This window comes from Lampetra fluviatilis, chromosome 4, assembly GCF_964198595.1.
Source record: "Lampetra fluviatilis chromosome 4, kcLamFluv1.1, whole genome shotgun sequence".
NCBI classification, from domain to species: domain Eukaryota; kingdom Metazoa; phylum Chordata; class Hyperoartia; order Petromyzontiformes; family Petromyzontidae; genus Lampetra; species Lampetra fluviatilis.
The window spans coordinates 21,274,563-21,298,523 of NC_136278.1; the positions used below are offsets into that span (position 1 = coordinate 21,274,563).

General features: G+C 46.2%; 1 protein-coding gene across 3 annotated transcripts in view; it reads right to left on the bottom strand.

The window, feature by feature from the left end:
* Positions 1–23,961, bottom strand: part of LOC144931674 (potassium voltage-gated channel subfamily KQT member 4-like) — a 270,946-nt gene that overhangs the window by 77,671 nt on the left and 169,314 nt on the right. For all 3 annotated transcript variants that reach the window (XM_078855803.1, XM_078855801.1, XM_078855802.1), the window contains exon 2: positions 7,097–7,187. In XM_078855803.1, coding sequence (XP_078711929.1) covers positions 7,097–7,187 — 91 coding nt within the window. The remainder of the gene's footprint in view (positions 1–7,096; positions 7,188–23,961) is intronic.

Consider the following 23,961-nt stretch of genomic DNA (forward strand, 5'->3'; position numbering starts at 1 on the left):
TAGCGTCTTGAAATCCCGTTGCGTTCAGATGATAGATTCAAATTGTATTGTAAATTCTCTTCAGAGGTAATCAAGACAATTATTTGTATTTAATAATCATGAAAGCGTTCCATCGAGATACTGTTACGTTTGGACGTGTTGAACGGTGTACAGTAGAATCCCTCTTAACGACTAATCGCTGAACGACGGGCCTCCCTAGAGCCCAATGTGTAGTGTATAGTGTAGAGTAGTGTAGTGTAGATTAGTGTAGTGTGTAGTAGTGTAGTGTATAGTGTAGTGTATAGTGTAGTGTAGTGTGTAGTAGTGTAGTGCCTCCATAGAGCCCAATGTGTAGTGTATAGTGTAGAGTAGTGTAGTGTATAGTAGTGTAGTGCCTCCATAGAGCCCAATGTGTAGTGTATAGTGTAGAGTAGTGTAGTGTGTAGTAGTGTAGTGCCTCCATAGAGCCCAATGTGTAGTGTGTAGTGTAGAGTAGTGTAGTGTGTAGTAGTGTAGTGCCTCCATAGAGCCCAATGTGTAGTGTGTAGTGTAGAGTAGTGTAGTGTGTAGTAGTGTAGTGTGTAGTGTAGAGTAGTGTAGTGTGTAGTAGTGTAGTGTGTAGTGTAGAGTAGTGTAGTGTGTACTAGTGTAGTGCCTCCATAGAGCCCAATGTGTTCGCTTACCGACCAGTCCCCTGTTAACGACGGGCTGTTGTAAGTGCGGTAAATATTAATTAATACATTGAATAACCATGTTTCTTTTAACGTCATGTGTTGATGTTTTTAGTATCTTCATATACTAATATTCATTGTTGAAATATATAAAATACGTTTGTTTGGGTGAAAAAGGTAACTTTCGATACTATGAGAACGAATTAAGCCTTTAATGTATATTTCTAACATAATGAGCCAGGAATGTGTGTGTTCCGCGCGTGACGTCACTCCAAATGAGCCCCCCCCCGTCATTAATAATAATGAGCGGGTGACGTCACTCCACATGCCGCACCCCTCCCCAATAACCATGAGGGGTATTCTTTGGGTCTTTCGGTAAAGTCATGTAGATAGGTTCAAATTAATAAAAATAAATACAAGCGATTGTCATCAGGAGGAAGACAGAGGGGGAAAGCTGCTGATGCAGGCTGTTTTAAAGGTTTAAAATGGGTGTAGCCCAAGGATCATAAACGACGTGGGCGGGGCTAGTGATGTTAATGTGAGAGATTAGCATGTTAATGTAAGATCACAGAGCCGCCGCCACTTCGAGGTCGGTGCGCGGAGGTGGCTAAGTTAGTGGGACATTTATTTTTTTAACCTGTTAATGTAAAATCGGAGAGCCAAAGCCACGGGGAAAATAAAAAAAACTAACATCGAAAGGTGGCAGGATGAGAACATCACAGCCAGTTATGACTTCAACTCCCCAATAACCATTAGCGGGTGACGTCACTCCATATGGGGCAACACCCTCATTAATAATCATGAGCTGAACAATTTTTCTATTGAATATTTCAGATTTACTGCAATATACACCTGTCCTTGGATGGGCAAACAAGCTAGTTTCCTATACTCGCTTAAAGACCAAATCACTTGATGACCGGTTTCATGGAAACCTACTTCCGTCATTAAGAGGGGTTCTACTCTAAATAAATGTGCCTGAATAATAAAAAAAATACATGAGGCCTGTTGACGCTGATTGTCCACGATTCTGAGTCGTGATTTGATTCAAGATGCACGTTTTGTTCCGGTGGTGAATGCAGCGGCCTCTAGTTAGCAGCAAGAATCACGTGAACCCATTATATAGGAGTATGAATTGTTAAAACAAATATTCTTACACGGGTAATTAATTAAATTGATCTATTGCAAGGATACAAATTCATTTGAATCGATGAATCCATACATCGTTACACCCATGGCATACTCACCTCACCGAGACGTTTAAACAGAACCAAGTTTATCGGGAGCGTAAGGACGGCCTTTAGCGGACACCGTTTCATAAAACAAAACAAAAACTCAGTGAACTTAGGTTAAATTTAGGTAATCGTGAACGTGCTTGCTGAAATTATTGGAATTGTCATAAACTCAGGCCAATTTAAAATGATAATTACAGCCCCCGCCCCACCTCAAAACGCATCTTTCATGCTCACGTGTCGAAACTTCACATTCAAACTCTGGGTGGCACTGATGGTGAAGCCCAATTTCACTTGGTGACCCCGTGACCCTCCCCTCCCCCGGCCCCCGGAAAAATCATGTCCACACAGAAAGGTTATTGGCTCTATAGTGAGGCGCCACTCAAATCACTCGCTCAGCCACTCACACGAGGCGAGCTTCAGCAACGACGGACCGATGACGACGACGACGTTACATTGCCCGTGTAAAGGAGAGCCAACACAAGATTGCAGGGGTTTCGTATTTTAATCCTTTTCTCCCATCCACACCTGTCCCCAGCCGTCTCAATCTCGTTCCCGCCAAAGGCCCCATCTTCCCGCCCGTTCTCCCCTTATATCTCCTCGATCAACCCTCCCACTAACCCTCCTATTGGTGGGAATCCTTCCCCTGACACCCCTACACCCGTATGCGCCTTCACGATCACGACCCCACAGAGCACTCCACGGCAATCCAACTTGTTAATATAACAGAGTAACTATTAAGGGGGATAAAATCGGCTCAACAAAACATCTCATCGCTGCTAAGTCGAATGTTTTGTATTAAAAACCTTGTTGTTGTTGTTGTTGCTGCAAAGGTTCCGTCTTCGGGCGTGATAATAAAAAAGATGGCGTCTTGTTCCGAGGCATCGGACATAACAAGAAGCGGCTCCATTGCTCGTTGTGCATATTCTGAAACGAGGCTCGGAGCATTGACTGCCCTGCGTCTAGTGAACATAGAGAACAACCTGGAGAATAAGGAGACTGGGTTTCGGTCAAATAAGAACGAGACAGTTTAGTTTGCACCCTTCGAGTTCCGACACAGCATTGACATCTGCATGCAAATGGACTGGAAGCCAGCTGAGTGAGGCCAGATAGAAAGTGTATTCATATGAGCACATTTTATTCAAGCACTGCCTGCTCTACCACTTGTGTCTGCCCGAATGGCTGCAACCACGTGTGGTATCATACGTATACATACTGTTCCCACAAGCTTCTCTCAATGTATCTACGCCATGTTAAGGTCTACCAGAGTGAATGTTTGATCTCACCCATTCTGCATGTAACCACCACACTGCAAGTCCCAACACTTCTCTGTCCGCTAAACTTTGCACTTCTCTCTTATCGACTTGGTTTTAAAGCTCTTATAACCTCGCTCAAGCCTAGAAACGTATTATCTCTTGATCGATTACACCTTCAGTTAAGTGTCGTCTCTCGACAGCCTTTTGCCATGGTGGTCCTTTATGTCTGTGCCCAGAAAAAGTTATAATATTATTAATAAAAAATGACCCTTCGTTCTGACTACTATCCCAAATCATAATGATCACCTTGTCTCCCCTCTCAGTCGAGAGCACTTATTTACTGATGGCCATCCGTGATTACCTAGGCCAGAATGAGAAGACACTAGAGAGCTCACCCCCTATGTAATTTGAGACAAGGAAGCATCAATTTGTCATCGTAAAACACCAGGGTAGTACGACAGCCACTTTCTGCATTAAGCCCCTGACGCACCAAAGTCCCATCTATAGCCATTGATGAGATTCCAAATGTGCTCCAAGTTAAGATTCGCTGGAATGCAAAATAAAGCACTTTTGAAGGAACAATCTTGGAAGCCCTGCGGTTGCCGTCGAGACCCACGCAGTGGGTGTCACTTCTCACCACTTAGAGAAATGGGTCTCAGCCTCCAGCGGAGTGCCGCGAGAAACGTTTCAGTACACGTGAGGATGCGTTGGTGTGTGATAAGTTCCATTTGTCTGCTTTTCTTGGTCCCCTGACGAAGCGAGATTAATTAAACATGAATCTGGCCCGGGCGGTGACGTGATTGGTACGCGCGCGACTCCAGATCGTGTGTAGGTTGATGCAGCCAATTCATCCTTCCGGGTTGAATAAATAATCGTAATAATTTCAACTTGTAACGCGATGCCGGCACACAACAGTGTCCACTCACTCTCGATGAGAAAGAACGACTCAAGAGGTGCGAGGAACCACACAGACAAGCGGTAAAGGCTACGGCCAGGCATTGAGCCGGTGTCAACCCCCCCAGAAGCTCTCTGTTCCTCGATATATTAAGGTGCCATCGGCCAATTAATGAGCGTTTACACGTGTTAGAAAACCGCAGCGTTAGGGGAAAACCCAGGCGTGTTGGGGGGCAACAATATATCCCACTTGGATGGAACAGGCGTTGTCCATATATTGCTGTCTTCTGTAAAGCCAGGGTAAATGGCTCCTCTTTTTCTCTCCGCCTGATGAAGACCGCTTGTGTTGCGATTGCAACGTCGTGTTTTTTTTGCTTTTATTTGTAATTTATTGTATTAATTTATTATTTTCTATCTACGTGATTTTACCGAAAGAACCAAGAATATGGGCTCCTCAATGCTCGGGGGAGAGGAGTTTCACAGCATCTGCGCGGACCACCAGCCCTTGCCTCCGCAGTGCTGGATTGGAGGTGTGTGTAGCCACCGCCGTTCAGCCAATGAGTACGACTTTGTGGAAGTCGTCTGCGATGTTTTCGATGAATCATCTCGCTTCTGGCAAGAGAATAATGTCCACCGTTTGCTCGGCTGTACACAAACGATGGAACCCCCCCCACCCCCCAATACTTGTTAGAGCACCTCGGATTAGCACGGCTGGATATGTATGGTGCGAAAGAAGTTCAATATACAGATCAGGAAAGCACTTGTTCGGACATGGACACTGAACTATATAACAGCCCAATTGATCAACTTGGAACAATATTTATCAGCAGGTGAGAGTCCATGCAAGAGGGAGACCTGAATGACGATAGGGCAAACATCCAGTGGTTCGTATTCTGATTATGTTATTGGGACAGAGGATGCGCATGGGCGGTGTAGGAGAAATTTAAATTAATGGTGAAAAAAAACCTTTAAAACAAGAAAATAGCACAAAAAAGACCAAATGTTGATCTTTCAATATTCAATTAACTTGTGATTTTTAAAAATGTATATTGCGCGAAGTTGAGGCAGATTTTTTTGTATTGCCTATATAAGCATATACAAATTCTAATTGGTTTCCCCACAACTATTTGTGGGGCTGCACTAATTCCCTCTTTACAGCCTGCAGCCAGTGGAGGAAATTCCAAGGACAGATAATTCAATAGGATAAGAATGATTGAATTTCTACAATGGGGTTATACTTTTTAACAACAATGGACAGATGAGGGACTGATCCAACCCCTCATTGGGATTTAAACGTGCAGCCTTTCTGATTACAAGTCAATAATAATCTTAGAGTCCTTTGTCAATCCACTGCTGTATGAAAACCTCCCCATGCCATGCCAGTCATAGGGGCTGTTTGACCATGTTCATCAGTGTGGGTTTGGTGATGGGATGAGGTTCGGTGGTGAGGACCGTTTCGGATATCACTCACCACTGATGATAGCCTTGGCCAGGAATCGAACTCAGCTCATCGGGTCCCACTGCCTATTATTGTCTTGTAACAGAACGTTCCCAAACGAATATAGAGAGTGTCGTCGTTCTCTCAGAGCTATAGTGATTTATATTAGTTGCACGTATATCGCACAATCAGGTATGGCTCATGTACAGGAGACTGCAATCATGCTCCGAAACGGACAATAGCCCATTCAATGCACTAAAATGTAATGGAATGTGATAACACATTGTACCATTTCGACGTAATATTTTTAATATTGAAAAACAAACCAATGGCACGTGAGTATTCATCTTCGTAACGTAATATTTGTTGTTGCGTATATGCGGTAATGGTTGCTGAAATGCAATCACAGAGGTCCCATCGCGATATGCATGCGAATTTGTGCATTGTGCGCTGCACATGCAAGGATAACATGTAACATTAAATATTAAAAACTCAAAGGCAAACGCGTGAATAAGGGTCATAATTTTCGTCAAATTTTCATCACAGCCCAGATTCAGAAAATCATTCTTCGGTGGCTTGTCCAGAGTCACTGAGGAGTTAGCAAAGGCAGTAATTGGCAGCTAAAGCCCGAATTTTATGTAAATATAGTAATTTTGCCAAACTAATTCTGAGGATCATGTGAAGTCCAAAGAGACCGTAATCGCACCACTGGCATTAGGAGTTGCTAAATTGAAGTTGCAAGTGGCCTTATGTGCTGTGCACTACAGTGATCCCTCGTTTATCGCGGTTAATGGGGACCGGAACCCCTCGCGATAGGTGAAAATCCATGAAGTAGGATTGGCCCCCTAGGAATTTCCATATATGTGTGTGTGGGTACCAGAATGTTTAAAATATGTATATTTATACTTTATATATATATTTTTTTTACTTAAATCTATTTAATTATAAAACCTTAATATTATACATTCACTCTCTCTCTCTCATACGATACGTATTATGGTGTTCTACACTCACCAATGACAGTAGTATCTTGAGACTTGAATCCAGTAATGACGACGACGACGATGACAATGACGATGACAATGACGACGATGACAGACCTGTGCAGTTCGATGAATGTGATGATGAATGATGATGATGGTGTTACTGCACAGGTATAATGAGGCCTTTAAATCAGTTCGAAAAATCCGCGATGCACTGAGGCCGCGAAACTTGAACCGCGAAGTGGCGAGGGATTACTGTACATGAATGCACGTGTGTACACCAGCATGCGATACTGAGTCGGGCCTGTAGGTGGCTGGCAGGGTTATTGAGTAACCTGACGTGTACACCCGTCACGTGGTTAATGGCGACTCGGCTGAGGATTGCTGTGTGTGACACACGTGCTGTTGCATTTTGCAGGTAAAGGACCCAAATGTTGTTTTTGATAGTTGTAGAAATGTTCTAGTCTTTAAGCTTGGCTTTGAATTTGTAGTTTGTGACATATTTAATATATTCACTCTCACCACTTCCAGTGTGAAAGTGTAGGCCACCATACCCTCTAAGAGAGCCTCTCCTGAGCCCCTTTGGCCAGTGGTGGAATGAGCGAACAGAAGGTGGGTGGGGGTTAATACGATGGCCTCGCGTTACCAGGATGAGGAGGCCGTGGTTTGCGGGATCTTGATAGACGGTGATGGTGGAGAGCACGGAGAGAACGAGGCAGGAGAACACCAGGATAAACCTGCGGGGGCGTTTGGGAGACAGCGCAGCAGAAACGCGAAACTTAGCACTTGTGTAGTGACATCGCGGGATGTCACTGTGTAGTGCCGGCCCTAGAGAGGCACGGCGTGCAATGTAACGACATCGCGGACCCCACAATGTGTGGGTGTATTACCGGCCCTAGAGGTGCTCGGTGAGTGCTGATTGATAGTGCTGGATGGCACCACGCTTGGCGTGCAGTGCCGGCCCCTACAGAATATGGTGTGGGAGTGCTGGCCATAGAAATGGGATTACTAAGGGCTGTGGCACTCTGGTTGACCCGAGAGGACACGTGACCAGTTAAGTCTACAAAGGGGCCCCAAGTGGGGGCTAGGGGTGGTCACGTGGTCGGGGGCCAGATCCTGCTCGAGGATTCTGGAAGGTGGGCGTGGCCAAGGGCGGAGCCAGCCACGCCACAGAGAATATAAGCCAGGTCCCCCAGAGGGGCCGGCGTTGTTGTTCATCCTGAAGAAAGCTTCGTTCTATGTTCTACGTTCTCCGAGTCTCCAACACGTGGACCTGGACCCGAGTTGTGGTCCCGGTCCGTAGTAGCTAGTTACGTTGTAACTAGTGTAGTTAGCCTGGTGGTCACCACCATAGGTTGTAATAGTGTTAAGGGGTAGTTACCCCGTGTGTTGGTGTTAAACAAATGTGTTGCCTCCAAGAGTACGTCTGCGACTCAGTTGAATCCACTACACTTGTGTACAGAAATATGTACCCATCATCGTCACCATCATCATCATCACAGGGATAGTCAACCCTGTTAGTTAGTCATTTAAGTACATCAAAAAATAATAATCCCTCAAATGACGGTTTTTGAATGCAAGTGCTGTATGTTGACATTCTTTCGTGCCGTACGTAGACAACCGTGGTCAAATTTGATGCTTTACTGGTGAAAAACCAAAATCGACCGTGAGTGGAAGCCTGATGGGAACTAATTGCAAAGTAACCCCCCCCCCCACCCTCCGTGTATGAGTATGAATCGGATGAACAATTACTCTTAAATCAGGGCGGTCTCATGATGTTTTTTTTCCATTTAGTTCACGTTTCAGGCAATCAAAGCAAGAGTCCCCGATCCAAGTGAAACACACGTGCTTTTGCTTATTTGTGGAGCACTCATGCAAGCAGGGGTATGTTTATAAGGGTCCCACGACGCGTGTATGTACACGGTTGACTGATGTCAATTGTGGCGAGTTGGTGGCTGGCTGGATTACTTTAGGAGCCCCTTGTATCCCACACGAGCAACATGGCCGAGGGTGGCCTCATGCACACTTGCTCAGGGTGTTTTACATCTCGTTGCATTTCACAGATATTAAGAAAAATAAATATATGCATTGCTCATCGATCTCCAGTTCCTTACCTCCTCACTCCAAACATGCGGCACTTTTCTATCGATAATGTAAGGGAAAGGGGTGGGATATAACATAGGGGAAGTGGGGGGGGCAGACGGGCGATTTAACTCGAATGTCAAAGTCCAGAAGTAATGCTTCAGTGACAGCAGTAGTGCCCTTGTGGCCGATTCTGGAGACCTTATTCTTAATACTGAAGCTTCACGGTCATTCCACACAGCCTGTGACACGCACCCACAGTGTGTATCTCCCAGGCTGTGATGACGAATCTCCCTTTAATGTCATAACCAGTGTTTAAAGTGTATTTACGTAGGTGTAAAGTACATTTTCTCATGAAAATATCTGCTGTACTACATAACAGCGCCACATTTAATTTCATACGTAAATAATATTCTGCACATAATGCATTATAGTGCATTTCATATACATGTATATGATGGTATATACAACATAACGGCATCCTACTGCATACAATATTAATTGTATACTACATATATTATAGTGCATTTAGTATACGCACATTATATGCTATTATACGTATTGTTCTATTGCATAATCATAGAGGTTTGCGTTAAAAAGCTTTTGCAGGAGTATCACAGATCGTTTCCCCGCCCCAAAACACGCCATTGCATCGCCATTTGGTTGCAGCATCAGCTTATTCTTCGCACCTGAATGCACACCGGAGCATAAACCACCGCACATTAACCACTGATAAGCACCGCGAGGCCGTGCACTGTTGAACCAGCAGTCGCCCAGGCATGTAGGTCTAAGTGGGAGCGGCAATAGGTCACTGAATGCGTAGCAAAATGTGCACGTGCCGTACGCATTTCCAACTCCAGTCCAGTACAGAAGGCAGTCGTGTGTCTACCGTAGCCACGGTCGTTGTATCGAATATATGCTCGTATCAATATGTGATGGCTATGCTAAGATGCACGCTGCACTTAAACGCTTAGAATAAACCTGGCTCAACGGCATTGCCTAGTAACAGTTGACTACTGTGACAACGATGAGTTAAGTACCTAGGAAAGCCATTGTCTCAACGCTCTTAAAAGAATATCGATTCTTGGTTCTTCTTCACGAACAAACCACGAGTCTCACTATCCATCCCGCCGACGGCTTGTCATATCCACATTCGTGCCCATGGATTTGAGTGACGTGATCTATAAATGCGCTCATCAGCACAGCTCCGAATAACTTCCACTGCCCTGACCTTTAGTTTAAATGAGGGCCAATCGAGCTCAAGTTTCAGGTGTATTTTGTTGAACAAGGGTGAGAACTCAAGAGACCAGAATAGAAGTCTTCTTCGTAAGATTGACCTGGGTCACCAACATGATAAAAACAAAAAAAATAAACTGAACTACATGTTTTATTTGACCAGGTAAGGCCCACGGAGCTTTATATCTTTTTTTTGAGAAGTGACCTGGCTATCACAAATGACAGCTCAACTGAGTGGCTTATCGCGTGTGGACATTTGTGGCAGCCAAATACTCTAAACGCGTGTTGTTGATTATAAACGTGGAGGGAAAAAGCAGAGGACCCGCAGAAAAGTTCACACGGCCACGGGGAGAACACGCAACCTCCAAATATACAGGCGTCAGGGTCAGATCGAATCCACGACCTCTTTTTACAAGGCGAGGCAGTTAACATCTCACCACTGCCCAAAATAGAACATCATTGAAGTAAATAGCAATCAAAACCAAAGCAAGAACACCTGTATCACGTAAGGTACTGTCATTGTCACTCTGTCATTGTCAGCTCTACTCTCAGTCAAGCTGCAGTATCTTTCACTACACCAACAGGCAGACTTAGTAATATAGGTGGAGAGGCGGCGCAGTGGTTAGCACACTGCAATGTGAACCAGGTGACCTTATTCCGATTCCTGGCCATGGCTGACATCAGTATACGCTGGCCCTGGGTCCCCATCCTCTTCGCCAACTCGCAATGACCAGCATGGTGAAGTATGGTCAAACTACCCTCATGATCGAGAGGACATTGAGAGGCTTTTATCCAGCGATGGAATCGTATATTAACATGGCAGGACATTGTTATTATTACTACGGTATGGCCAGAATAAATGAAGAGTTAAACGCGGGTCACACAGACCTAATGCAAGACAAATTTCAAAGGGCATTTAAATATACCGACCATTTAATGGAATAAATGCGCTGACGTTAGGAGTGACGCCATGACAGAATGAAAGAATACGTCCCAAATCTGCGGGTACTTTCAATCATCCTCCTTAAAAAAAAAAACACTTTGCTCGTCGTGCGTACACGAGCAAAATTAGTGGCTAAAACCTCAAGCAAGCGAGAGACAAAGGAGAGAGCGCGAGTGATGGGTGGAGAGTGAGCATAGAGAGCGAGAGAGAGAGAGAGACAGCGTGACAGCAGTGGTGCAGGCTGCCGAAATCGAGACAAAGGGAGAGAGAGAAACCATTGCACACATGATGTCCGAAACAAGGAAGTTGCACATCGCTCCTTCAGTATTCCCAGCTCGCCTTTCACTCGGCCAGCTTTCTATTGATTTTTTTCGTTTGCCTTAATCGTGTCCTTTGCCGAGTGAACGAACGCATTTTGTGCGACAAGCATTGGTGTTGGGGCTTGGCGTTAAAAAATAATTTACAAAATTCCGCCTTCCCTTCAAACTCCCACGGCGTGAAATTGTCTACTTTTGAAAATACGTCATGAATAAAAGAAAGAGGAGTTTTTTTTTCAAAGAAGAGCGCTGCCTATATAATCTATATAGTCTATCGTGGAGAATTCACTTCTAGCGAAATGGCTCGTTGGTTTCCCTTGTGCGCCACGAAATTCCTCATGCACGTGTAGTGACATCGGGGATGTCGCTGTATGGTGCTGGCCCGGGAGGTCGTGGCATGCGACGTACTTACATCGCGGACAGCACCGTGTGTGTTGCTGTGTGAGGCCGGCTCTAGCACAGCACGGCGTGCGATACACCGTCATCGCGTACACCCCGTATAGATGGGTGTAGTACCAGCCCTAGAGGGGTTTGGCGAGCGCTGGGATAGCACGGGCACCACGCGTGGCGTGCAGTGTGGGCTCCCACAAGGGGGAGCGGGAAAGTGTCAGCCCAGGGACAGGGTTGACCCCGCCCATGGCACTCTGGTTGACCCCGTAGACACGTGACCTGGAGTGTCCACAGAGAAGGCCCCAGGTGGGGGGGCTAGGGGGTGATCACGTGTCCAGGGCGAGCTCTCGAGAGGGATCAGAGGGAGCTAGAACACTCGCGAAGGTGGGCGGGGCTGAGAGCGGAGCCAGCCCCGACCCGGGAGGATAAAAGGTGGGTCCCTGAGAGGGACCGGGTCTCTTCGTTCTACAAGCTGGAAGCTCCACGTTCTACGTCTGAAGAGGCACCAACACGTGGCCGGGGACCCGAGTGAGGGTCCGACCCTTCGTAGCTGTAACTCCTCCGTATAGTGTAGTTAGCTGGGTGGTCACCACCCCAGACTGTGTCTGGTAAAGGGGCAGTTACTCCTTTGTATATACGTGTTGCGAATAAATGTGTTGCCTCCATAGAATAACGTCTGCGACTCGGTTGGACTCACTAAACATGTATATACAGAGCGTATAGCGGGATATCAGCTGCTATTTTTATATTGAGCCTTTGTAATGCGCATTTTATTTCCATTAAATTGTGGACAGGCTTAAAAGTGTGATATCCACATGTTTTTTTTTGTATGATGTGTCCTCAGTGTATCCACAAGGCTATTATAAATAGTGAGTGGTATTCATATTCAATGTTATTTCTAAGCTATTGATCAACAGCTCACATTCCTATTGGCATTGTCCCGTATATCTTATATTTACTTACCACAGTCGCCCAGCCTGAACGGCAGGATCGCACGGATTCACTTGCACAGCTCTTTCACGAATTCTTTGCATTTGGGTTTCACAATTCGTTTCAACAATCGATTTTGTCTGCCCCTGCGTTGGACACAGAATCCATCACCGCGATAGGATTTCTATGAAGCAGATTTATCTGAAACAAATAGAGTTAATGCTCCTCGGTTGCCCGTGGCCCGCATTATGTGCCTGGTTGCCCAGTAACCGCGCCTGAGTAAAAAGGAATACAAATTAATGACAATTCCACACTAACGAGTACCTTTGACTCACACACAAATTCTATTACTTGCTCCTAACTCGTGACTCAGTCACGCTAAGAAGTCATCCGTCGTTGCCGAACCGTCCCACTAAATGATGGCTGGCTCTGTCATTTTCATTGTCCGGCTTGTCGGAGGCGCTTCCGTTGATGGCTGGAGCAGCCCCAATCATCGAACAAACGACCAGCGATGAACACGTCTTCACCCACCACCCCCCCCCCCCCCCCCGTTTTCCGTAGGTAAACGACACGCGTGTGTCTCATAGCCTCATTTATATGAGCTTGGCATTATCCGTGTTGTTTTCTTGTCCTGACCATCCCTCCCCTCCCCTTCCATTACCCCCGCAGAGTTGAGAGTTGGCTGTGCACAGAACCACGGAGGCGAGATGTTAACTTCCTTGCCTGGTATGTAGGAGGGCGTGGGTTCGATCCCAACCCTGACTCCTGTATATTTAGAGTTTGCATGTCTCTCTCTGTGGTCGTGTGGATTTTTCTCCGGGTCCTCTGGTTTTTCCCTCCACATTTCGAAACGTGCATTTGGAGTATTTGGCTGCGATACATTTCCACGTGACAAGCCACTTTGTTGAGCTATCATTTGTGGCCAGGTCGCTTTTGAAAAGCAGCTATATAGCTCAGTGGGCCTTACCTGGTAAGATATCAAGAATTTTATTTAGTTTAGAACGTGGAGTAATTGCATTGGAAATAATAAGCACATAGGTAAAGCTAAAGCTGCAGCACTGACATTTATTTCTCGTGGCCACTGTTGGCAGAAGGGCCCCCCCACTAGAGAGAGCTGGAGACAGCCCCGCTGGAGAGTACTTTGGCCTACTCTTTCACGTTGCCAAGAAGTTTTGGAGGAGGTGGAAAGCAACCACGTTTTACCCCACCCAGCGCGACCTGCCGATCGACTAACTGTGGTCTACCCATTTGTACTGCCGGGTGGACGGAGGGAACGGGGGGGGGGTTGAGGAAACTTGCTCCAACCAGCGACCTCTAGTTTTAAGTCAATTGTGTCCACCATTACATCGCCACAAAAAGACAAAGATCCCACATGCAGCCTCATACAGAATGTTGGGGCAAGTGCTGTTAGCGAGCACTTGTCAAGGCCGGCACAGCACACGAGAGGGTGGGTGGCAATCACCATGCGCGACCGCCTTTGTCTACCAAATGGCGATGGTTACACACCGTACTAGGTACTCATTTGAGGCCGAGTTGACCTTGGGGAGGTCTCCGACCGATTCATATAATCGTCACTGGTGTTCGTGGCCGTGAGCAAAAATCAAATTCGGGCCACTGACTGTTACACCACCGCTCCCCAGTACTACACCTGTGGAATACACACAGACACACAATGGCACGCACAAAGATAACCCGTGTATCGCTCCCCGCTACATCGCCACAGCATTCACATGCACATAACGTACCACCCCGACAACCACTTGAATTACTCCACTAAATCCTTTAGTCGCACAGCTTCCTCTGGATAAAGTGAAGAGTGAGGCTGAAGTGCACAAAGGGCGGAGGAGGAGGGCCATTGAGGCGCGACCTCCCGGTTGATTCGTCCTCGACTGTCGTCACTGCTGGGCCTTGTCCAGCACAACAGCGCTCACGTGGCACGAGGGCAGTGCACAACAATCAATTCTAATCGACTCGCGTTAGACGGAGTTCAAGGATGGCGACGCACCATTCTTAACAATTTCCATTTTGCCTGGAATGTCATTTTCTACGAGGAGGCGGCATGCGCGGGGCACTTTTAAATGCCAGCATGGCCGCAATCCAAGCAGCTGAATACGCGGCCGTGTCCATGAAGGTATTTATATTAAAAACTCAACATGTTCGTCAATAACACTGCGTGTGTGACCTTTCAAGGAAAAGAAAACACAATAGGCGACGTTTCTACCAATGGTCCTTCTCATAGCACACCAGTAGAGAGGCCACAGGATGGATGCTAAGAGTTGGAGACTCCACTTTACACCATGTTGCCTTATACGAATACAAAAAAATGGACAGTTTTAAATTGGCATATGAATAGTGACATATTAGTGGATATAGTAACAAGCCCTTCAAGAATCAAAACATTATAAATGCACACAATCATTTATGTAAAAAGTTAAATTATAAAATGCTTATTATATATATTTTGTTTTCATATTTTTGCTTATTTACCCAGGAAAGCTTCACTTCATCTCTCGGAAAAATTTTTTCACGAAAGTTCTAAAATTAAGTTCTAAAATTAAGAGTGAAACCAAAGTTTTCAGCTGGAAGGGGGCACAGAACTGGTTGAGTTAGCACTCGCCGTTGATGTTAGCCGTGGCTGAGAATCAAACTCAGGTCACCGGGTTGATAGTGCATTGCGCTAACTACTGCGCCACCCCGCCGCTCCCCCAAGTATATAGGTACAGGACACGCGTGTACTGTATGTGGTGAGCAGTGGTGCAGTCGGCTACAAAGCAGGCCACCTCAGTCCAGGGGTGGCCCCAGACTAGCTGCCAGCAACTGGTGCCCTAGGGCGAACCATGCAATCGGCGCCCCCACTCCCAAACCCCCAAGCGCTGAGGTTTTACAGGTAGGAACAACAGGTTCCACACTGCCCACCAGAGATTATTTGTCTGTCTGTCGTGCATAGCCACGCCCTCGATTTGTATTTCACAGAGCGCTTCGGGCGGGCTCAGCACCACGTGACGCGCCGCCCCACGCAGCTTGCGCCGCGTGACACGGATCGCACGAATGCGCTGTCCAACCAAGTTCCTACCTGCCCACTCCGAAGGAACGTGTTTAGGAAAGTGGGAAACATTTCGCTCATATTTTCCATTTAATGTTTTTTTATGCGTATCTTATTAAACGGAGGCATAATTATTCGGTTCGTTCGGCCGTCCGTCTGTCTAACCAATGTTTCTGAGATCAGATAAAATTGAGACATGAAATTTTCAGAATAATATATTTGTAAACTACAGCTAGACTATATTTTGTCTCATTAACGGTATTTATCTTTTCAGTAAATACAATATTTTACATTAACACATTCTCAGAAATGTTGAGAAATTATAATTCATATTCCCTCTGTATGTGAACGGGAATTAAAATAATGACATCTTCGTTATTTTTTTGTTTTTTTTATTCGCATTTCTTTCCTGGAATTTGGCAACCCACCTAACTTGGCGCCCCAGGCGACAGCCTAGAAACGAGCCCCGCCCCTCCCCGAGTTCGAATCCCAGTCACAGCGAACATGCCAGGCAGACTCAGTCCCAAGTGAGGAGTTGGTTCAATGTGCAAACAGAAGCTGGGTGCACACGGTGCTGGCCACCCATTCCCTTGGTGTGTTGTGCCAGTCTCAATAGGTGATCGCTAAAAACACTTGACAATTATGGACTTGAGGCACAAAAGGAATCTTTGAATCTGTATTTGTAAAACTCTGTACTCTATACATTTGGGTATGTATGCCTTCTTAAAAAAAAATAAAACATACCAATTATACTGCAGAACAATGCTGCACCAACACCAATGCATATTCTGCATCATGGCTGCAGTTTATCATAATCAGCACTGGGTTGTTGGGTATTTTATGAAAATGTGATGTCTGAATTGATACCACCTGCCCAAGACTCATCATCACACGACTGCCATTAGCATTCAAGAGCCGAGTCAACTCGTTTAGCCGTGCTTACAGACACCTGGGCCGTGATTCAATGAAAGACGCACGTGGACGCGTGCACACTTGCTATGATGACGAGGTCACACATTTATTTATTCGCTCCGATCTGGATTTTGAATGTCACACCACGGTGAGCATGGAGTGACGGTTAGCACGGTGGAGGGTCGCCGGTTCAATATTCGGGCACGGTGCAAGTTTTTTTTTATCCCACCCGCCTCTCCACCGGACAGGATACGTGAGTACAACCCACGGTTGATCGGCAGGTCACGTGTGGTGGGATAAAATGTGGGTATTCCAAACACTTTAAAAGCATCTCTCGCCAATACCCACTCCCGATAGCTCCCCCAAGGGGATGCCCTTTCGTTGGCAGTGGCGTGAGCAAGCAATTTCAGGGCTGCAACTTTAGCCAAATTTTTTATTTCAAAATGGAAGTACAAAAATCAATCCAACAGCTACTGTCTGGTAACGACGGCTTGGTATATTTTTGTAATGAAATAATGATCTTAAAAAAATAAAGAATCTAATATAGTAAAATAATAAGTGCTTTCTTTGTTCACCAACGCCACGTCGATTTTAGATTTGTTTTTAAGAGGGTCTGGCTTTGGAATATTTAGTCAATTGCATTAATAAATAATAACAACGATTTACATGTACAAGGCGAAATTCATCCAGGGATCTCGGTATGCCATGCACGAAATTAGGCAATTTAAATACCACAAGGTAATCTGGAGTCCACTGGTCCCTGCATGGGGGAGTCTAGGCCTGCAGGCGAAATAGAGAAGACCTAAGGCGAGTGAGCTCGCCTATCTAACCACGAGTGGAAGCACGGCGTTCAACAGTCTTGGCGCAGCACATGCAGAGGCACGGTCACCCCAGGTTTAGAGTCGAGTTCTCGGCACGTGGAATGAATGTGGATCGGCGGGATGGGGGAATCCGCGACAGTTCGTACGAGAGGTGTAGTATCAGCCATTGAATGTGAAGCGGTGCTAGGCCAGCGCCAATACTTTAAACTGGACCCAACATTTAATTGGAAGCCAATACAGATATGTTTATTGTTGGGGTAATGAATGTGCTCACGCGATGAGGTCTGCGTGACGGTCCTGGCGGCCACGCTCTGGACCGGCTGTAGTCGGCCCAAGACCTTGGCCGTAACCCCGACGTAACAGAGCGCCGTGATAGTCAATACGAAGAGGGCATGCACTAAGTCGTTTCAGATCAGTGGGTGACAGAATGTGACGCAAGAAGGCAATGTTTCTCAGGTGGAAGAAGGAGATCCGGAACACCTTGGAAACACGTGCAAAGCATAAAAGTGATTGGCAAAATAAGACACCAATGCTATTGACCACTTACACGGGACAATTGGATAAATTGTTCATTTCCAATTTCAAGGCCTCACAGGACAGCGGTTTGTATTGGGGATTCGAAGAGTAAAATATAGATTTTTATTACGTTGAGTTGAAGGTAGTTATGGTGCAGCCATGACCTTGTTAATGATAGTGAATTGGTGAGTTGTGAGTCGGATGTAGTGGACAGGAAAGAATTGGAGATATATCTGTGTGTCGTCTACGTAACAATGATACGTCAGTCCAAGGTGCTTAAGCAATGAACCCAGAGGTGTTAGGTAAATATTGACAAAATCAGGGGTCCGAGTACGGAGGAAAATGGAGCATCAGATGAAACCCACATACACGATGCGATAATATTTCAAGCTCTGCAAAGATGGATTGCAGAATCCAATGCTGTACCTGCCCTCTTCTGGCTACAAACAGCACAATAGAACACCTGGCCACGTATTGTCCTTTTAGAGTCTATAACTCACAATCGGATGGATACGAGTTCAATGCCTGGTCAGGTGAAAAACACAGCCCATAACTCATTATCAGAGATTCAAAAGAGTACAACATTGTGACACCTGAACAAATGCCTGGTCAGGTGAAAAACACAGCCCATAACTCATTATCAGAGATTCAAAAGAGTACAACATTGTGATACCTGAACAAATGCCTGGTCAGGTGAAAAACACAGCCCATAACTCATTATCAGAGATTCAAAAGAGTACAACATTGTGACACCTGAACAAATGCCTGGTCAGGTGAAATACACAGCCCATAACTCATTATCAGAGATTCAAAAGAGTACAACATTGTGATACCTGAACAAATGCCTGGTCAGGTGAAAAACACAGCCCATAACTCATTATCAGAGATTCAAAAGAGTACAACATTGTGACACCTGAACAAATGCCTGGTCAGGTGAAAAACACAGCCCATAACTCATTATCAGAGATTCAAAAGAGTACAACATTGTGACACCTGAACAAATGCCTGGTCAGGTGAAAAACACAGCCCATAACTCATTATCAGAGATTCAAAAGAGTACAACATTGTGATACCTGAACAAATGCCTGGTCAGGTGAAAAACACAGCCCATAACTCATTATCAGAGATTCAAAAGAGTACAACATTGTGACACCTGAACAAATGCCTGGTCAGGTGAAAAACACAGCCCATAACTCATTATCAGAGATTCAAAAGAGTACAACATTGTGATACCTGAACAAATGCCTGGTCAGGTGAAAAACACAGCCCATAACTCATTATCAGAGATTCAAAAGAGTACAACATTGTGACACCTGAACAGTGGTTGCCACGTGAATATCCAGGCCCTCACCGCGGGAATGTGGACTTTCAAACATTGGCCCAAATTTGCCAACGAACATGAAAACTACTGAAATTCTCATTCGATTACGAGGACACGCCAATTTCACTGAGAAGTCACGCTTAAATCCATTTATATACCCACTGTTGGATGAAGGCCTTGAATACGGGAGTTTTGACCGCACGTACCTTCAGTACATTGGTTAGTGCGGGTTGGCGAATGGGTGTCATCTAGGACCGGGTCAAATATCACTCTCCACTTGTGTTCACTGCAGCCAGGAGTGACGCAAGTGGCGTGGTTCATAGTGCAACGCACTAACCACAGCACCAATGCTCTATCCATCACCCCCAGTTGCTAACTACAGTGTGCGTGTGTATATATACAGTATATTTAAATGCACAATTTAAATGCGCGGATGAAATGTGAAATATCTCTTTAGATGGTAAGTCTTACTGCGTGAACCGAGCTGCAGAAGGACAAATGGAAAAAAACAAATTAGCATGTGCGGGTGGGCCTGGCAACCTATTGAGAGAGAGAGCGAGTAGCGAGAGCCAGGTGCCTCCGTGTCAATGGGAGTTTGACTCGTTTTCCATTTTTGCACAATTTTTTTTCATGGCCAACAACAACAACAATGGCACGCACGTCCCGCATAAGGGCCTGCACCTGCAACATATATTCCGAGTGTTCAATCACGGGGGGGGGGGGGGGGGGGCGCGATGACGAGAGCGAGAGAGCGAGAGAGAGAGACACGCACCGTCATTAACGGGCCGGATTTTCGATACAACAACAAAAACACACAAACCGACACACCGCGCCACCTTTTTCAGAAAAAGATTGACGGAGACCTTTTTTTTGTATAATTCCCATTCCGCCAAATAGACTGCGGGGCAGTGAAAGGCGGTGGACGCCGGGGTCGTGAGTGAGCAGCGCGGTGCGAATTTGACAAAACAGCGGGAACGATGACATTTGGGCTTGGCAGGTGGCTGAGTTGACGGGCGGATTTTTGTCGTCGTTGTTGTTGCTGCTGCTGCAGTAGTAGTTGTGAAGGAAGGTTATGAATGAATAATATTAAGTAATGTAGCACCTCATATTCTCGGTTCTTTCGGTAAAGTCACGTAAGTAGAAAATAAAAATAAAATTTTATTAAATTAAAATCAAAATTAAAGCAAAAAACCACGACGTTTCGATCGCCTGATGAAGACCGCTTGTGTTGCGATCGAAACGTCGTGGCTTTTTGCTTTTATTTCAAAATTTAAATTTATTTGTAATTTTAATTTAATTTAATTTTAATTTCTATCGACGTAACTTTACCGAATGAACCAAGAATATGAATTCTTGCGGTCACGAAAGTTTCAAGTCAAAATGTAATTTAGCACCCGCACCAATGTGACACACACACACCCTGGAGCACGACTTAGATTCAGCATCCTTCCTTAGCTCACAAGATCCTATCACCACTCTGGGTGAGCTTGCTACCTCGAGAGGCACAGCACAAACAATATATCACGGGAAGAGGAATGCCTCACGTCACCGAAAGCGGGGAGAATTACAAACGCGCTTACAGAAACCCGGGATGTTTCTTATCTCGGCCATAGACACACAGATGTCCAAGGACAGCGACCGAAACAAGAGGAGGTCCTGGGAAACCCAAGGACAGGTGGCAACCCTAACTCAGCGAACCCCAGGTTTGGCTGTGACAGGCCGAACAACCTTAAATCCATACACCCTCCTCTGTCACCTGGATGACCCAACTTAGAAAGCCTCCTGAAGGCAGGCAGAGCGAATGGATGGCGTGGATGTTTTAATCGTTGTATAACCGATCGCTCTCACTAGCCAAAATGCATAACCGTGGAATTGGCCCAAAATTGAAAAAGATAACCCCTCGTGAAGATATAGCCTTGAGACTCCGTGAGGCTTTGCTCGGTAAACACGCATATTTTTATATGAACAATGTTTCACACACCTGGGTATCATCAAAGTAAAATAAGTGGTACAAATATTATAAATGCGCAGTCTATATCTGTAGAGGTAAGTCAAGTGTGAAGCTATTGCTGCATGCAAAATACATGGCAAACGCTCATATGCCTAATATCGACAATCGCCGAGAATGTCACTCCACAGGGGGCGCATATTCTTCATCATGAATCAATCCGGCATTTAGTTTATAACCAGGCAGAAAGCACCCATGAGAATCAATGCGAGCGGTTGCGGAATGAGTCACCGACTCCCTTCCTCCCACAGCAATTTCGTGAATTGTTACAATTCAATATCGCGATTTGATTTTAAGAACGTATATTGTGTGTTTTGTATTTTTCATTGAATGTAGCGGCCTCGAGTGGCTGCGTGGGTACGTGTGAATCCATTATGTCTGACGACAAATAAGAGTCACCCATTAACTGGTGCCGGATAGAAACGTGCTGTAAAACAATGCAGCATGTGCCTACATTGAGCAACGCCCTCAAGGATGATAACCTTCACAATGCAATCACTTGCATGTAATAATGTAGCAGCAATTAAGTAAAAAAATAATAAAAGCAGTCCAAATAATAAAAACACATGATACCATCCGAGTAAAACACCCAAAGCTCAATGAAGACTTGGCAGGGACGGGATAAATGTCAAATGTAACACAGATGTGACATTTGGATTTAAAGCTTTCGTGACTGCAGGGATTCATATTCTTGGTTCTTTCGGTAAAGTCACGTAGAAGGGAGATAATAAAAGAATAAAAATATTACATAATAAAATTCTCACGACGTTTTGGCCACAACGCAAGCAGCCGTCCTCAGGTCAAGAAACGAGCTGTCGGAAAGACAGCGTCCTAATGCACACTGCTAAGCTGTGACATTATTCCGTGTGTGCTAAACCCCGAAGACTAAAGAGGACGTGGAAAATGAAGTCTTGACTTTCGGAACACGGCTTAAGATTGTGAAATGGCTATCAATGAACGGAACGATCCGATGCTCCGCGATGAATAGAACATTATGATTCGCTTCCATGGAGCGGCAGCTGCAGCAGCAGCACATGACGACTGCTGATGTGAAATGACACGCGTGCTAAGAAGATTCCTGCTCGCAGCACGATCGACATCATCCTCTTATGCCGGTTCGACGCAGGGTCCAGCTGTTGACACCAGTTACGTTAATCACGATCAGCTCAGGGGGTTGCAGCAATCGATCATGTTGGGGCCCCAATTTTACTGGTAGGAACCTCCTGGTTACACCAGTCCACAGGGGATTATTGTGTCCGTCCGTCCGTCGTGAGGGAAGGGCTGGGTGGGGAGGGTGGGGCTGGGTCGGGAGGGGAGAGTGGGGCTGGGTGGGGGGTGGGAGGGAAGGGGCTGGGTGGGGAGGGGCTGGTCACCCCGTGGTGCCCTTATAAGACTCAACGTTTAACCTACTCACGCCGGCTTGTGCCCGCCCTCACAGTCGGCCATATTTGCGGAATACACCACGCCGCCGTTGACCCTGGCCATTGACCGAGCAACCCAACGTTCCTACCAGCTCCCTCCGCAGGAATGTGTTTTATTTGTCTCGCATGGTCGCTCCTAGGCTATTAAATATCGCAAGCTCCTCTCGTCTAATCACATCGTCGCTACGCTCACGGGCTCGAACGTTTAACGCTGTCGGGGCGCACTTCGTCTTCGCAAAAATGCAGCCGCTACAGCTCCATAGTAGGAGTACCTGTTTGCGATATGACGTCACTGCCCTTAGTTACATCGAAATAAAACGTGGCACGTAAATGAAAGCATTTCCATGATACATTTAAACCGCGTTTTAAATGTTTTTGTTCTTTCTTACACTGTTGTTAAAAACCATGTATCATGATGTTTGTCAACGGGGGGGCAACTCGTAGCCTTGGCCACCATAATCTTACGTGCAATGTACAACTCACGCGTCAAGAGATGATGAACCCCCCCCGCCCTCCTTCGGTCGTGAGTCTCGGTGCGGCGCTAGCCCCCCCCCCCTCCCCCCCCAAGCGTGGGCCGCGTTTACAAGCGCGTCAGCCCGCGTCATCAGTCGGGAGCGTGGCACGGCCAAGGCCTCTCTCACTCACTCTCGTTCCAGTCACCGGGGCGCGCCGTCAGTTGAGGCGTCGGGAAAATCTGGGCGCAGCAGTGGCGAGATGTTAACTACCTCGCCTGGTATGAAGGAGGTCGTGGGTTCGATCCCGACCCTGATTAGATGTTAACTACCTCGCCTGGTGTGCAGGAGGTCGTGGGTTCGATCCCGACCCTGATGAGATGTTAACTACCTCGCCTGGTGTGCAGGAGGTCGTGGGTTCGATCCCGACCTTGATGAGATGTTAACTACCTCGCCTGGTGTGCAGGAGGTCGTGGGTTCGATCCCGACCCTGATGAGATGTTAACTACCTCGCCTGGTATACAGGAGGTCGTGGGTTCGATCCCGACCCTGATGAGATGTTAACTACCTCGCCTGGTGTGCAGGAGGTCGTGGGTTCGATCCCGACCCTGATGAGATGTTAACTACCTCGCCTGGTGTGCAGGAAGTCGTGGGTTCGATTCCGACCCTGATGAGATGTTAACTACCTAGTCTGGTGTGCAGGAGGTCGTGGGTTCGATCCCGACCCTGATGAGATGTTAACTACCTCGCCTGGTGTGCAGGAGGTCGTGGGTTCGATCCCGACCCTGATGAGATGTTAACTACCTCGCCTGGTGTGCAGGAGGTCGTGGGTTCGATCCCGACCCATGACACATGCTGTATATTTGGAGTTTGCGTGTCTCTTTCTCTCTCTCTCTCCCCGTGGTCGCGTGGATTTTTCTCTGGGTCCTCCGGCTTTTCCCCTCCGCGTTTAGGAACAGCACGCGTTTCGAGTATTTGGCTGCGAAACATTTCCACGTGACAAGCCGCTTCGTTGAGCTATTGTATGCGGCCAAGTGTCTTCTGAAAATGTTTTACATAGCTCAGTGGGCCTTACCTGGTAAAATAAAAAAATATAGTTTTTAGTGTAAAACGAACGGT